This window comes from Heteronotia binoei, chromosome 1, assembly GCF_032191835.1.
Source record: "Heteronotia binoei isolate CCM8104 ecotype False Entrance Well chromosome 1, APGP_CSIRO_Hbin_v1, whole genome shotgun sequence".
Lineage (NCBI taxonomy): Eukaryota > Metazoa > Chordata > Lepidosauria > Squamata > Gekkonidae > Heteronotia > Heteronotia binoei.
Window position 1 is genome coordinate 8,052,645 of NC_083223.1, and position 15,432 is coordinate 8,068,076.

At 46.0% G+C, this 15,432-nt stretch overlaps 1 protein-coding gene across 1 annotated transcript in view; it reads left to right on the forward strand.

The window, feature by feature from the left end:
* The window catches only part of MDH1 (malate dehydrogenase 1), a 33,959-nt gene that overhangs the window by 3,390 nt on the left and 15,137 nt on the right, over positions 1-15,432 (forward strand). Inside the window, exon 2 of the mRNA XM_060230654.1 lies at positions 14,231-14,329. Within this exon, the coding sequence (XP_060086637.1) occupies positions 14,231-14,329 (99 nt within the window). The remainder of the gene's footprint in view (positions 1-14,230; positions 14,330-15,432) is intronic.

Genomic DNA, 15,432 nt, shown 5'->3' on the forward strand with positions numbered 1-15,432 from the left:
CACCCACCTCACAGGGTTTGATTCCCCACTCCTCCACTTGCAGCTGCTGGAATGGCCTTGGGTCAGCCAGAGCTCTGGCAGAGGTTGTCCTTGAAAGGGCAGCTGCTGTGAGAGCCCTCTCAGCCCCACCCACCTCACAGGGTGTCTGTTGTGGGCGAAGAAGATAAAGGAGATTGTAAGCGGCTCTGAGTCTCTGATTCAGAGAGAAGGGCGGGGTATAAATTTGCAATTCTTCTTCTTCTTGCTTGATGTAAGAGCCACAAAGAAAAAATGTCAGATGTCTGAGAGCCGCAAGACATGAACATCAGTTGTTTGAGAGCAGGCAGGAAGGAAGGCAAATAGATGGGGGAGGAAGGGAGGGAGAGGCAGAATGAAAACAACTTTTAATTTTAAATGGATTCTCCAAGCTGCTGGCTGGCTTGGCAAAGCGATGTAAAGAGAGAAATGCCTTCTCCAAGCCAGCTAACGGTGCAGCGGGGGTTTCGAGAGCCACACAATATGCGTGAAAGAGCCACATGTGCTCCCGAGCCACAGTTTGGCCTCCCCCGGCCTCAAATATCACTGACAAGTGTTTGTCCGGTCCTTGCTTGAAGACTGCCATTGAGAGCAAGCTCACCACCTCCCCAGACAGCTGATTCCTCTGCTGAACGACTTTTATGGTTGCCACCGGGCAACTTGACGTCTCTGCAAATAGCAGAAGCAGAGGAGAAAGAAACTTCCAGTCGGCAGCAAACGGGGGAGTGTAAACTTTCGGAATCGTGGGCCATTGTTATGCACAAGGGTGTTAGAAGTGCCCTTTCCCAAGGTCAGGTGCCGGGAGGCCGTGTCAGCTCGGCAGGCCAATCGCAGTCCTCCGTTCGCCCTCTTTTCGGCTCATGCCGGCTTCCTCTGGATGATCTGGAAGGAATTGCTGGCATGCCGCACAGTTCCCTTCAAGGTGCTCTTCAAGCAGACGCAGGTTTGCTTCTGGGCGGGTTCCAACAGCTTGATACTTGTGAAAGGCGAAGCCTGCCGTAAATCACGGTCTGCACATCGGTCAGCGGCACTCCCTGGTGGTTGTCGAGCGGCATGGTGGATCGTTTGCTAATTTTTCTTGTTAGAGGCCCGTATCGGCGTCCTCGTTCCATGTTTAAAGTTTTATTAGGTTTACAAAGAAGAAAAGTTTACAAGATCGTTTTGTACTTGGAATAATAGCTTCCTCGTTCCATGTTAGAAAAGACCAATGCAGAGAAAAACAAAAAGGGGGAAAGTTACTTCACAATACGTGGAAGTAATGAAACGTTTAAAAATTACAAACCTAACCTTCGAAAGGCATTAATAAGATAGAACAGGGGTGGCCAATGGTAGCTCTCCAGGTGTTTTTTTTTTTTTGCCTACAACTCCCATCAGCCCCGGCCATTGGCCATGCTGGCTAGGGCTGATGGGAGTTGTAGGCAAAAAACATCTGGAGAGCTACCGCTGGCCACGCCTGAGAGAGAATTCTGTGATCTTACAGAATACTTAAACACAATTTCCAGATCTCAATTTCATCATTTTTCGTTACCATGTTCTTAGATCCTCATCGCTTCTTGACAGAAAAATTCTGGTCATTATTCTAAAAAAAAGAAGAAGAACAGCTCCAGACTTAATGCTTCTTTCACTTAATTGGTCTCACAATCACCCACATATTTGCATATGTTAGTATTACAATCTCAAATTTCTAATAACCAGAACCTTAAAAAGTTATACCATCATTCAAACATATACTAATATTAACTTTAACTAAGTTATCAAATTGAGGATTATCCAATAATACATTAAGTTCCAAATTAAAATTTCAAATTGTAAATTTAATTTGCACAGTTTTCAGATTCGTTAAGAGTATCTGTGCATCTTCTTGATCCCTGGGAAGAGAAGAGAGGGGTGCCTGGCTTGAGAGAGACAGACGCGCTTGCAGACTTTTCTCGTGATCTGTAGGCTGCAGCACATAATTCTCTGTTAGGTAACCGGCAGGACCGTTATCTCTCGTGGCCCAAATTGAATGTTTGACCTTCTCTCTAGGCATAAGCGGTGTTATCTTGTGTAATCTCAAATGTGTATTCTTCCACAATTTTTCTGGAGTTGGCTGCAAAATATTGCCTTGTACTCTGACATCATTGGGATTAAATGGAGATTATGGGGAAACAGCTGCAATCAAAAGCGACACAAAACGAGGTTCAGTCACAGGCATTTGGTTAACAACTGCTGTTGCTTTCCTTCTCTGGTAATCATAGAAGACAGTGATTTGTCTCCTGGATAGATGCTGTAGGAATTGAAAGAACCAACTGTGGGTTACAGATTTTCTGTCGTATCATTTCTGGAACAATGCAGCCCAGTCTTCTTCCATTAAAAAAAAAAAAAAAGCGTTATTCTGGCCAGCTGCTTATATTTGTGAATTGCAGCAACTGAAAAGCATCCCTTGTAAGTTTCTATCCTGGGGTAGCCAAACAAAGTAAGAGCCACGGAGAACAAACGTCAAGATGTTTGAGAGCTGCAAGACATGATTGTCACATGTTTGAGAACAGGAAGGGAGGGAGAGGTGGAAAGAAAGCAACTTTAAATGCATTCTCCAAGCCTCTGACTTGGATTTAAAAAAGCAATTGGAAGAGACAAATGCCTTTTCCGAGTTGGCTGGACAGGGCAGTGGGGGCTTCGAGAGCTACACAATATGTGTGAAAGAGCCACATGTGGCTTTCGAGCTGCAGTTTGACCACCCCTGTTCTATGCCAATCTTAACAGCTCATAACTAAGACATATTCCTTGAAAAAAAAACGTGCTTGTGCCTTGTGCTGCTCCCACTAGAACTGGTTAGCTAATGCTTCTGCATTTCCGTTGAGCAGAAAAATAGTCCTGCGCAGTCACACCCACCAGACACTCTGCATCTTACATCTTAATATTCCTGCTGCTTCTGACATCCCCGCAGAACCAGCGTATCTCTTGAAGATCAGGCATAAATGTCGCGGCACCCCTGCACACGTTACTTGCCCTAATTTTAGCGTCCAGAAATCTTTACCGTCTTGCATAGAGAAGCGAAGTTCCCCTGAGAAAGTTATTTTCTCTTTAAGAAGATCACCTTCAGCGTTGAGATCTAATCTGGAAGCCTGCAGAGCCCCAGCTCTTTCCCCCAGCCAAGACCGCAAGAGTCATTATTTCATGATGGCACATGCAGTAGAATGTACAGAATCGTGACAATCCCTGTTTTCACTCATTTTTAAAAATAAGCTTCAAGCCCATGCAGCTGCTGAGAAAAGAAAGCTCTGAAAAACGTTGGGCAAATTTTGATTTTAAACAGGGCTTTTTTTGAGCAGGAACAGGTTCTGGCTGGCTTGGCATCAGAGGGTGTGGCCTAATATGCAAATGAACCCCTTCTGGACTTTTTCTTTTTAAAAAGCCTGTGTGGAACAATGGTGGTGTCGGGGTGTGGTTTAATATGCAAATGAGTTCATGCTGGGCTTTTTCTTCCTAAAAAGCCCTGTGTGGAACAATGGTGATGTCAGGGGTGTGTGGCCTAATATGCAAATGAGTTCTTGCTGGACTTTTTCTACCCCTCCCCCCAAAAAAAGAGCTCTGGTTCTAAAAAATACCTCACAGTCGATAGGATTGGATGGATATCTTTATGGTTCAGTGATGAGACTACTTCTCTTAAGTACAACTTACTGTACCCTGTGACCTCTCATCAAAGTCACAACTGTGTTTTTCTTCCCCAATTTCTTCTTCCCTCCTTTGGAAAAATCTCGCAGAATTCCATATGTCTGAGGGGGGAGACTGTCTCCAAGGTATTTAAGGGAAGAGGTCCCCAACCCCTGGGCCATGGACTGGTCCTGGTCCGTGGCCTGTTAGCAGCCGGGCCATGAGGTGTATAATTGTTTCATTACATATTACAATGTAAGAAGAAGACGACGACATTGGATTTATATCCCGCCCTCTGCTCCGAATCTCAGAGCGGCTTACGATCTCCTTTATCTTCCTCTCCCATAACAGACACCCTGTGAGGTGGGTGGGGCTGAGAGAGCTCTCCCAGAAGCTGCCCTTTCAAAGACAACTCCTGCGAGAGCTATGGCTGACCCAAGGCCATTCCAGCAGCTGCAAGTGGAGGAGCGGGGAATCAAACCCGGTTCTCCCAGATAAGAGAGCTCTGGCTGGCCCAAGGCCATTCCAGCAGCTGCAAGTGGAGGAGTGGGGAATCAAACCCGGTTCTCCCAGATAAGAGAGCTCTGGCTGACACAAGGCCATTCCAGCAGCTGCAAGTGGAGGAGTGGGGAATCAAACACCGTTCTCCCAGATAAGAGAGCTCTGGCTGACACAAGGCCATTCCAGCAGCTGCAAGTGGAGGAGCGGGGAATCAAACACCGTTCTCCCAGATAAGAGTCCGCGCACTTAGCCACCGCAACAAACTAACAAAGTGCACAATTGTGTCATCCCGAAACCATCGTGCACCCCCACCCTACCCCACCCCGGTGGAAAAATTGTCTTCCACAAAATTGGTCCCTGGTGCCAAAAAGGTTGGGGACTGTGTCAGGGCATGTAACTCAGGGCATGTGTCGTTGTATCTGTGCAAATGTGGTTATAGATAGAGTGCCCTCATCAGGGATCACCCGCGGTTTTCCTGGTTTTAAGGAAGTAGGCGAGCCAGATCGTCGGAGATTGGTTCGCTGGAGATTTGAATGGTTGTGCAGGTTATTAAAGACGCTGCTTTGGCAAGGGTCTTCACTGTGGTGAAAGGCAAGCTGTGGCAGCCATTGTCTGGCCAGCTCCACCTCCTGCGGCGAACATTTTGGACTTGTGCCAGCCATGCTGTGTCGGAATTCCAAAGGTGGTTCAAAAATGTAGGGGACCTCCAGCCTACATGCATCAAGTAATGCATGGACTCCCATTTTCTTGCTTCCTATCCAGATAGTAGTCTATATCAGGAGTGGCCAAACTGTGCCTCAGGAGCCACATGTGGCTCTTTCACACTTATTGTGTGGCTCTCAAAGCCCCCACCCCCCTGTCAGCTGACTTGGAGTAGTCATATCACTTCTCCAAGCCAAGCTAGGTGGTGGCTTGGAGAATGCGTTTAAAGTTGATTTCTTTCCCCTCCCCCATCTATTTGCCTCCCTCTTTCTTTCTTTCTTTCTTTCTTTCTTTCTTTCTTTCTTTCTTTCTTTCTTTCTTTCTTTCTTTCTTTCTTTCTTTCTTTCTTTCCCTCCCTCCCTCCCTCGATTTTTCTTCCTCCCTCTTTCTTTCTTTCTTTCTTTCTTTCTTTCTTTCTTTCTTTCTTTCTTTCTTTCTTTCTTTCTTTCTTTCTTTCCTTCCTTCCTTCCTTCCTTCCTTCCTTCCTTCCTTCCTTCCTTCCTTCCTTCCTTTCTCTCTCTCTTCCTCCCTCCCTCCCTCCCTCTATTTTCCTTCCTTCCTTCCTTCCTTCCTTCCTTCCTTCCTTCCTTCCTTCCTTCCTTCCTTCCTTCCTACCTACCTACCTACCTACCTACAACTGATGTTGATTCTATGTGACTCTTCCACTAAGCAAGTTTGGCCACCCCTGGACTATATGCAGACAAGTCTTCGTTCCTGCAAAACCTCACCGAAATAAACAGTACTTTTTCAAACGATGAACACTGATCTTTTAAGCACAATAATGTCAGTTTCAACGTACACATGAATACACCATGCACAAAAAATGCAGCTGTAAAAGTCCGTTCCTAATAGCTTCCGTAGTTCCTTGGAACACTGTCCCTTTAAATCCAGATGGCTTCAGCGTTTGCTCTGGGCTTGTAGCCGCTGAAAATGGTAAGCCACCCCCTGCTTTCACAGTAGCTTCACAGTAGCAGGAAAGAAATGGTGAATCCACAGGGAAAAACTCAAGAGAAATCAAATTCAAGAGAGGAGGCGAGTACTCATCAAACCTAGAACTTGATGATGGTCAGGCTTCAGATTCAGCAAGAACTCACAGGAGCTCAGCTCCTGAAGCTTTCTGATCGTTCCCCCTCCTCCTCCCCACCTACCTTGTCCATTGAATAGTAGGAGCAGCTGCATAACAATCCCTGGATTAGGAGAGCGGGCAGCCAGCCAGCCACCAGGGGCTTTGCCACGCCCCCAGCAGCCCCCATTAACCCCTGGAAAAGCCCACGCCACCCTTTCTCCACTTCTCATGTGATTTTGGGTGGCGGGCGGCTTTCTGGCCTTTTGACTGGGAGGGGGGCGGCCAAGGAGAGCCCCAGGCAAACGAGGCCTGCTTGGGCTGGCTGGATCTCTAGCCAGCCCAAGCAGGCCTCGCTCGCCCGGGGCTCTCCTTTCTTGCATCAGGTTGCTTTTGGCTGGGGGGGGGGCAGCATATGCTAATGAGCGCCACCACCTATTTTTCTACAAAATGACCCCTGATGATAGTTTTGTAACTTTCGTCTGCTCTCTCATGACCAAAATATTCTGCATGGAGCCCCAGTAACTGTATACGGATCAACGCATCACCTTCAAGTCTGAGAGAGAGAGAGCAGACAAAGGCTACGAAACCATCATCAAGTTCTAGGTTTGATGAGTACCATTTCCAGCAGCTACAAGCCCAGAGCAAACGCCGAAGCCATCTGGCTTTAAAGGGACCGTGTCCCACGGAACTCCGGAAGCTATTAGGAGCAGACTGTTTACAGCTGCGTTTTTGTGTATTCGTGTGTATGTTGAAATTGACATTTTTCTGTTTGAAAGATAAAGTGTTTATCCTTTGAAAAAAAGTATAGTTTATTTCGATGAAGTTTTGCTTTTACTATATTAGTACACCGGAACCTGTCTTCATTGTAACGTCTTAGTTCCTGGCAGATTTGTATATTTGCTTTGACATATTTTTGCAGGTATGTAGTTTTTTAAAAAAAAACCTACTGTGCTTTGCTCCTGGAGGCTGGTTTCCTCGCCCTTAGTGAACAAGCTGGTGCTTGCTGCCCTAACTGAAATCTCTGAATTAGTTTCAGAGGCCAAACTGCTTCTCAGATGGGCTTACCAACTCTGGGTTTGGGAAATACTTGGAGGGGTTTTTTTTGGGGGGGGGGAGCCTGGAGAGAGTGGTCTTTGAGGAGGGGGCTCAGCAGGGTATGGTGCCATGGAGTCCCCCCCCCCCAAAAAGCAGCCATTTTCTCTAGAAGACCTGATATCTATACCCTACAAATCAGTTGTAATTATGGGAGTAGTTCTCCAGGCCCCATCTGGAAGTTGGCAACCCTGTTATCAGCACAGGATGGAAGTATTTATCCCCATGAAAGGTATTAAGCACATAAAGGCACTGTTCATGTCCAGAAACATTAAACCGCAAGGCAAAGCCCCCAAAGTATTATGGGGAAAGTTAAATCCAGTTGCTTAAATTTTGGACCTCCTTCTCAGAGAGCCAGTTTTCTGTAGTGGTTAAGTGCGCGGACTCTTATCTGGAAGAACCAGGTTTGATTCCCCACGTCTCCACTTGCAGCTGCTGGAATGGCCTTGGGTCAGCCATAGCTCTGGCAGAGGTTGTTCTTGAAAAGGCAGCTTCTGGGAGAGCTCTCATCCGCCCTCCCACCTCATCAGGTGTCTGTTGTGGGGAAGGTAAAGGAGATTGTGAGCTGCTCTGAGATTTAGAGTGGAGGGTGGGATATAAATCCAATATCATCTTCCCTTCCCTCTCCTCTTCCTTATTCTCCTCCTCCTTCTCCTTATTCTCCTCCTTCTCCAGTACTTAAATGTAGTAGCAACCATCACAACCACAGCAAGAGCAAAAGAAGTCCATGTTTCTCGTACTGGTGAATTACTAGTACATTATAAGTTCAAAATGCTTTTCCTATATATGTTCAGGAGTCTCTGCTGCTTAAGGCAGACGGCTGTTCTGTCCACACCTTAGTCACGTGTTTTCCACTTTTGGCTGGAGGAACTTCCTCCAGTGGAAGATCCAATAAAGTTGGACTAAGTCTCCTTCATTTGAAATGCGATGTCGGAGGAGAGTTTCGCAGAGATCACGAACCGCCAGAAAGACATATAAGCGGGTTCTAGATTACACCAAGCCTGAAATCTCCCGAGAAGCTAAAACGACCAAGGCTGCCGTACTTTGGTCACACCGAGAGAAGACAAGACTTACTGGAAAGGACAATAAGGCTTGGAAAAAGCTGGTGGGAGTAGGGAAAGAGGAAGGCCCAATGTGAGATGGATTGATACAATCAAGGAAGCCATGGCCCTCAGTTTGCAAGGCTGTTAACGAGAAGACACTTTGGCTGTGACCGGGCAAACCTGAGAGATCTTGGAAGTTAAGCATGGCCAACTCTGGCAGGTACTTGGATTGGAGACCTCCTTGGAATACCAATACTAATAGCAAGCCACCTCTCCTGTTCATACAGCCCTGTTCATACAGCGTGTTGAGTCCGTGTTAAACTGACGTGGTTCTGTTCCGAATATCTTTGTTCCGGATATTATCGATCAGACTGCCATACTGCAATTCGAATCGCTCCATGGTGAAACCGTCTTCTGCCGTCCACACGACGGCACCGTGCAGTTCTTTTTTCCCTCCGCTATTATGCGAATACGCACGTGCACATCGGTTAAAACATGTGGTTATGCGCATATCGCTAAGTAGTGGGGAAAAATGGCGACCATAAACCGGATGTCTGAGGCTCCTTTTGCTCTGGGACAGCCTTCAGAAATCCGGAAGTTGGCTAATATCGCAGCAGAACTATCCAGATGGGGGAAACTATGAGGTGAAACCGGAGAACTCAAAAAACACCGCAAAGGAGCAGGTAACAAAATAATCCGGTTCCGAGAAGGATTGGGGATTGAACATCAAGCGTCGCCTAGGGGTCCCCAGAAGTCAGCCATGACTTCTAGGCATGCACGCACACACAATACTCGCACAAAACCTCCCCACAATACTCACACACACACACACACACAAAACAACCCCCCCCACAAGGTCATTAATTCATTGGTTGTCATAAGTGGGAAGCAACTCAGTGGCACATAGCACAACACTTAGGACTCCTTAGATTGCAGGAAGGCGCTGGACTTTGCTGACAGCATGGGTAGGAAACTTGTTCAGGAACCGAAAACATGTATGCTGATGTTTCCATATCTCTGACTTCCCAAATGGTTTCCTGTAGGCCAGGGGTGGCCAACGGTAGCTCCCCAGATGTTTTTTGCCTACAACTCCCAACACCCCCCAGCCAGCACAGCCAATGGCTGGGTCTGATGGGAGTTGTAGGCAAAAAAATGTCTGGAGAGCTACCGTTGGCCACCCCTGCTGTAAGCCATCAAGGAAAAAGAAAACGAACAAACAAAGCCTTTCAGCTGTTGTTTTCCATTTTAGCTTCTGCTTCACCTTGTCTCAGTCTCATAGGTTCAAGATTATCTGTTTTGCTACTTCTTTGTAACGACTGTTGTGCTCCTGTTTTGAGACAGGTCTTCTCACACAGTTGGAAGTTCTCATCTTGCCCCCATAGCATGAGGACTGCTGAAATGTGGGTCTGGATTTGTAGCTTCCTGCTCACCCCTAGTTCTGTTTTTTTCTTCTTCAGTCTAATGCAGGGATGTCAGACATGTGACCTGGGGGGCAAAACAGGCCCCCAGAGGGCTCCTTTCAGCCCCCCCCCCCCCGAGCAACTGGCTGTCATCTGTTTCCTTCTCCCTCTGTCTTTCTTCCTTCCTTCATCACAGCTTGCTTTGCAAGGCTTCCTCGGTCACACAGGAGCTACAAAGCAGAACCCCTATTTTCTTCATTGGCTGAGGCTCCTCCCTAGGGGAGGTGGGAGAGCTTGCTTTGTCAGGCTCACTCAATCGCACAGCAGAGTTACTGAGCCAAGCCTCCCTTCATTCAGTTGTCTGAGACTCCTCCCCATCCTAGTTCCCTGGGAAGGGAAGGAAAGAGCCGGAGCTTCCTTTGCCCAGTTTCCTGGATCCCATGGGAGAGATACAAAGAAAGCACCTTTAAGACCAACAACTGCTAATGTTTGAAGCACATCTTATTTTAAGGGGTTTTTTTTAATTTTTAATTGTGTTTGTGTCCTTTATATAGTTTCTATATCTGCTACCTGGCATTACATTTTTACAAAAGAGTTCGGCATCCCTGCTCTAAGCTGTGAAGTCTTGTGAGCAGAAATTCTACTTGAAATTAAATCAGGAGAGTTTCCAGCTCAACATTAGGATGAACTTCCTGACGGTTAGAGCGGTTCCTCAGTGGAACAGGCTTCCTCGGGATGTGGCGGGCTCTCCTTCCTTGGAGGTTTTTAAACAGAGCGCTAGATCAGGGTTGTCAAACTCATTTGGAGAGCCAATTCGGTGTAGTGGTTAAGTGTGCGGACTCTTATCTGGGAGAACCAAGTTTGATTCCCCACTCCTCCACTTACACCTGCTAGCATGGCCTTGGGTCAGCCATAGCTCTGGCAGAGGTTGTCCTTGAAAGGGCAGCTGCTGTGAGAGCCCTCTCCAGACCCACCCACCTCACAGGGTGTCTGTTGTGGGGGAGGAAGGTAAAGGAGATTGTGAGCCGCTCTGAGACTCTTCGGAGTGGAGGGCGGGATATAAATCCAATATCATCTTATTATTATTTGTCATGAGGGCCGAATTGGACATAAATGAGACTTAGTTGGGCCAGGCCATGTGTGTTGTGAAATATAATGCCAGGTAACAGACACAGCCAAACACAATTAAAGATTTTTTTTAAACCCCTTAAAATTAAACATGCTTAAAACATTAGCACTCTTGCGATATTTTATTTTAACAGTCTCTAATAACTGACACCTCTTGTTCTGAATTACTGCATCAAAAACTGGTGATAAGGTCTGTGCTGTAGCAATCTTGAGTATGCTGTTCAGGTGTTGTCCGGGTGCGTATCTGTAAATTGCAAATCTACTTTGGATTGTCTTGCGGGCCTGATAGGACCTCTCTAGGGGCCTGACCCGGCCCCCGGGCTGCATGTTTGACACCCCTGGCTTAGAGGGAATATTGGTCTCACTGCTTTACTGCAAACTGACATTTCTACCCTCTGAAACTATCCTTTGTTTCCTGTGACTGACACTTGAGCCTGGTTTGGTGGCTGAAGACAGTAGAATGGACTTCGGCACTTCAGAGTACTGTGTGTGTGTGTGTGTGTGTGTGTGTGTGTGCAGTGCCAGCCCAGTGTATGTGTTGTGGGGAATCATGTCTTTAGAATGTGATACGATAGAAGAGTAACAAGCCAGCAAGGCAAGCCAAGCCTGTTGAAACGAAGCGAAAGCAGCGTATTAAGAACAGTGTAACAAGCAAGGTTTTTTTAAAAAAAACTTACCTTTTTTAAAAAAGTAGGCCTTTTGGGGTCCTATTTTTAGCCTGTTGTAGCTTCTCGAATGGAATTAATCTCTCTGTTTTGAACAGCCCGGAAGAAGGCTCTGCGTTGTCTCGCTCGCGTTTCGTTTTAGGGGCCATAGCTCAAAATGTCTCCGTGCTGCGTTTCTCGAAGCAGCTAATTAGCACCTGATTTTGAGACAGGCAGGCCATTGGGGACTAATTTTGAAAACTGAGCGCACATGCCTCCTTTTCCAGAGCACTGTTTCTTCTCTGTCTACGCTTAGGCCTTTAACAGTCGGGGTGCCAAATTCTTCTTTGTATTGTCCCTCTCACAGTCAGTCTTTGAACTCCCTGGGCACTGTGTCTGTTCAGTACAGGTGCTTTCCGGTTTTTAAATAGATTTATTAGGTTTTCAGGTTAAAAGAAATGAGGATGGAAGGGAAAAGGGCGGGGTACATGAATTAAAATTTTGTAATATTTCTACTTATACATTGTTCATTTCATATCATCATCGGTATCAATCATCTTATAACATTTTCTGCAATTACATCTTATAATTCATTAATTCAATAATTAATATCGCTTAACGCTCCTACTAGGACAAGAATATGTTTTTTACATAGCGATAATTGTCATAAGTCACATTATTGTCTTTTTTGGGGGGGAAGTTCATATATTATACCGTAACCAGCTATATAATGGTTCCTATATTTTCTTAAGTTTCATACAGATTAGCATCTTTCAACCTGGCTGATAATATATCTATTTCTGTCAAGTCTAAAAACTTAGCTAGTAGCTCCTCTTTTCTTGGTATTTCATGTAATTTCCAATATTTAGCAGAAATTATTCTAGCTGCAGTTGTGCAGGACAGGTCCTTTGGCTGTGCTTGCTATATGAAAGGAGAAACTGGAGTGATATTTTATGAAGTCTGCAGGTATTCCAGCTTCCATTTTAACCACAACCCCTTTGCCCATATCCCCCATCAGTGTTCTCTCTATGTGGAGTTAGTATGAGCTAGCTCACAGTTTTTTAGGCTCCGGCTCACACGTTTTTGTCTTAGCTCAGGAACACTGGCCCCTGAGCAAACTAATTTTGTGCAGTAGCTCACAAAGTACAGGTTTGTTTTTGTGTTTTTTTGCAGAGATAACTTGTATTGAAACAAAACCAAAGAAATACAAACAAATCGGTTGCAAGAACATTGTAGCGTTCCGATAGCACTATTAAAGTAGAGAGCAGAAAAGAATATCAGCAGTTGAGTTTCACATTAAATTAATACAAAATCTGCATATTTGATTGGGACTTTACAGTATGAAGTACAGTTTTTGCTCACAGGACCTCACAGCTTAGAGGGAGTATTGTCTCCAATTATGGTATTCTTGAACAATCTCACTACGTTTAGGCAAATGTAGAATAATGGGTGAATAGATGTAACCAGAGTTTCCCTCCAGGCTGAGTTAGCGTGAGCTAGCTCGCAGATTTTTAGTCTCCACCTCACACGTTTTTTGTCTTAGCTCAGGAAAAATGGCCCCAGAGCTCACTAGTTTATGCAGTAGCTCACAACTTTAATCCCAGTAGCTCACGAAGTAGAATTTTTGCTCAAAAAGACACTGCAGCTTAGAGAGAACATTGGTTGTAACCAGTGTTCCCTTTAAGCTGAGTTAGCATGCGCTGGCTCACAGAGTTTTAGCCTCCAGCTCACACCCTTTTTTTCTTATCTCAGGAAAAATGGCCCTGGAGCATAATTTATGTAGTAGCTCACAACTTTTAATACCAGTAGCTCACAAGGTAGAATTTTTGCTCACAAGACTCTGCAGCTTGGAGGGAACATTGGTTGTAACTACACTACACTTGCTCTCTGCCGAAAGGTGCTCAGTGGAGTGGCAGAACGCAGGCCTGTAACATTGGGGCCGTTAAAATTATAGATGGCATGAAAGCAAGTCAAATAAGTTCTGGGTTTCTCAGTACTGAAACTGTTACTTCCTGGTAGGGCTGCTACCCCTGACCTCGGTAGCCCAGGCTAGCCAGATCTCGCAAGCAAAGCAAGGGTCTGCCCTGGATAGTATTGGGGTGGCAGACCACCAAGGAATACCAGGGTCGTGATGCAGAGGCAAGCAGCGGCAAACCACCTCTGAAGTCTCTTGTTCTGAAAACCCCACTAGGGGTCGCCATAAGCCCACTGTGATTTGAAGACAAAAAGGGGGGCTGTTGTCCTTGCCAGAGATCCCCCCCCCCCCCGCACCCTTTGCCAGCAATCAGCTAGGAAGCAGGGTGACTTAATCAGCAACAGGGGAGGCCTAACCCAGTATGGCAGTGATGTCACTTCCTGTTCGTGCCGGAAGTGATGTCATTGTGTCATCGGGGTAGGCCAGGGGTTGCCAAACTTTGGCTCCGGAGCCACATGTGGCTCTCTTACACACATTGTGTGGCTCTTGAAGCCCCCACTGCCCCATCAGCTGGTTTGGAGAAGGCATTTCTTTCTTTAAATCACTTCTCCAAGCCAAGCCAGCCTATAGCTTGGGGAATGCATTTAAAGTTGCTTTCTTTCCACCTCTCTTCTCCCTCCTCCCCATCTTCCTTCCTTCCTCCCTCTTGCGACTCTCAAACATCCGATGTTCATGTCTTGTGGCTCTCGAACCTATAACATTTCACGAGGCTCTTATTTTAAGCAAGCTTAGCCACCCTGGGCTGGGTTTTTCCCTCTGCCAGAAAGGTCCTACACCCACGCCCCACAGGTTGCTGGGGGAATCTGGCAGCCCTACTTCCAGGCCGTCTGAGTAGCTTTCCGTAGGATGTCAGCAGAATTCTGGTTCCCTAAAGCCAGCTTTAACAACCAGCCAAGACACATTAATTGTTTTAAACCTCTGCTGCGCAGTAATGACTTCATAAGTGCTTTATTAAGTCTGTAACAAGAGAGAATATGCCGCTTGGAGCTCTGTGCTAATGTCTATCAATCTCTTTTCTGTTTTCCTTGCAGTCTGAACCAATCAGAGTCCTGGTGACCGGAGCGGCTGGGCAAATTGCCTACTCTCTGCTCTACGGCATTGCCAAGGGTGATGTTTTTGGCAAAGATCAGGTAATAGACAAAAGGAATTCTGGTATACCCCTAACAATTATATTACACCCATAAATATTGGACAGTTCCGCAGGGCCTGTAAGACAGTCCTCTTCCGGTTGGCCTACAACTGACCGCACCAAACTACCAAAATACTGAAGGAAGTTTATAGATAGCACACTGTTGGATTGATGTACTGATTTTAATGTTTTAATTACGTAAATTGTTATTGTATTTAAAATTCGAATTTCATTGTTAGAACTTTTGTGTTGTGAGCCGCCCTGAGCCCGCTTCGGTGGGGTAGGGCGGGATATAAATCAAATAAAATAAAATAAAAATAAATAAAAATAAAAATAGTAAGGAGGGGCTTAAAGGTCAACATTGTCGTTGGCATCAGACCGCCAAAGGAAGAATAAAGCTCTGTTGACTTCTACTCGGCTTGGGTTTTGTAGAGTAGAGAGGGATATTGCATTATGGGAAATGCGGTTTCCATTATAGCGTACCTTGCAGAGTCTGTTTCCAGTACAGAACTGTAAAACGGAATCTTAGAGCCCCGTGGCGCAGAGTGGTAAAGCTGCAGTACTGTAGTCTGAGTTCTCTGCTCACAGCCTGAGTTCGATCCCGGCAGAAGCTGTGTTCAGGTAGCCAGCTCCAGGTTGACTCAGCCTTCCATCCTTCCGAGGTCGGTCAAATGAGTCCCCAGCTTGCGGGGGGGAGTGGGAAGTGGAGATGACTGGGGAAGGCAATGGCAAACCACCCCATAAAAAGTCTGCCATGAAAAAGTGATACGACGTCACCCCGGAGTCGGAAACGACTGGTGCTTGCCCAGGGGACTACCTTTACCTTTTATTATTATTATTATTCTCTCCATTTTTCCTGGTGATGCATCCGTTCTAATGTCTGTGGACATCTATTGCTAGACTGAATGCTTTCCCAACTGCAGAGCTTCACTGGACAATTTGCTAAAATTACATTCTCTGACCGATTATGTGACTGTTCAGCAAGTGTAATGGAGACATTAGACCATCTTATATTCTTTTGTCATCAGTGGATCAATCCTAGATCCTTCTGGGTTACCCACGCTCTCCAAAGGTGTCAACTTCCGATGGAGCCTTGGGTGATAA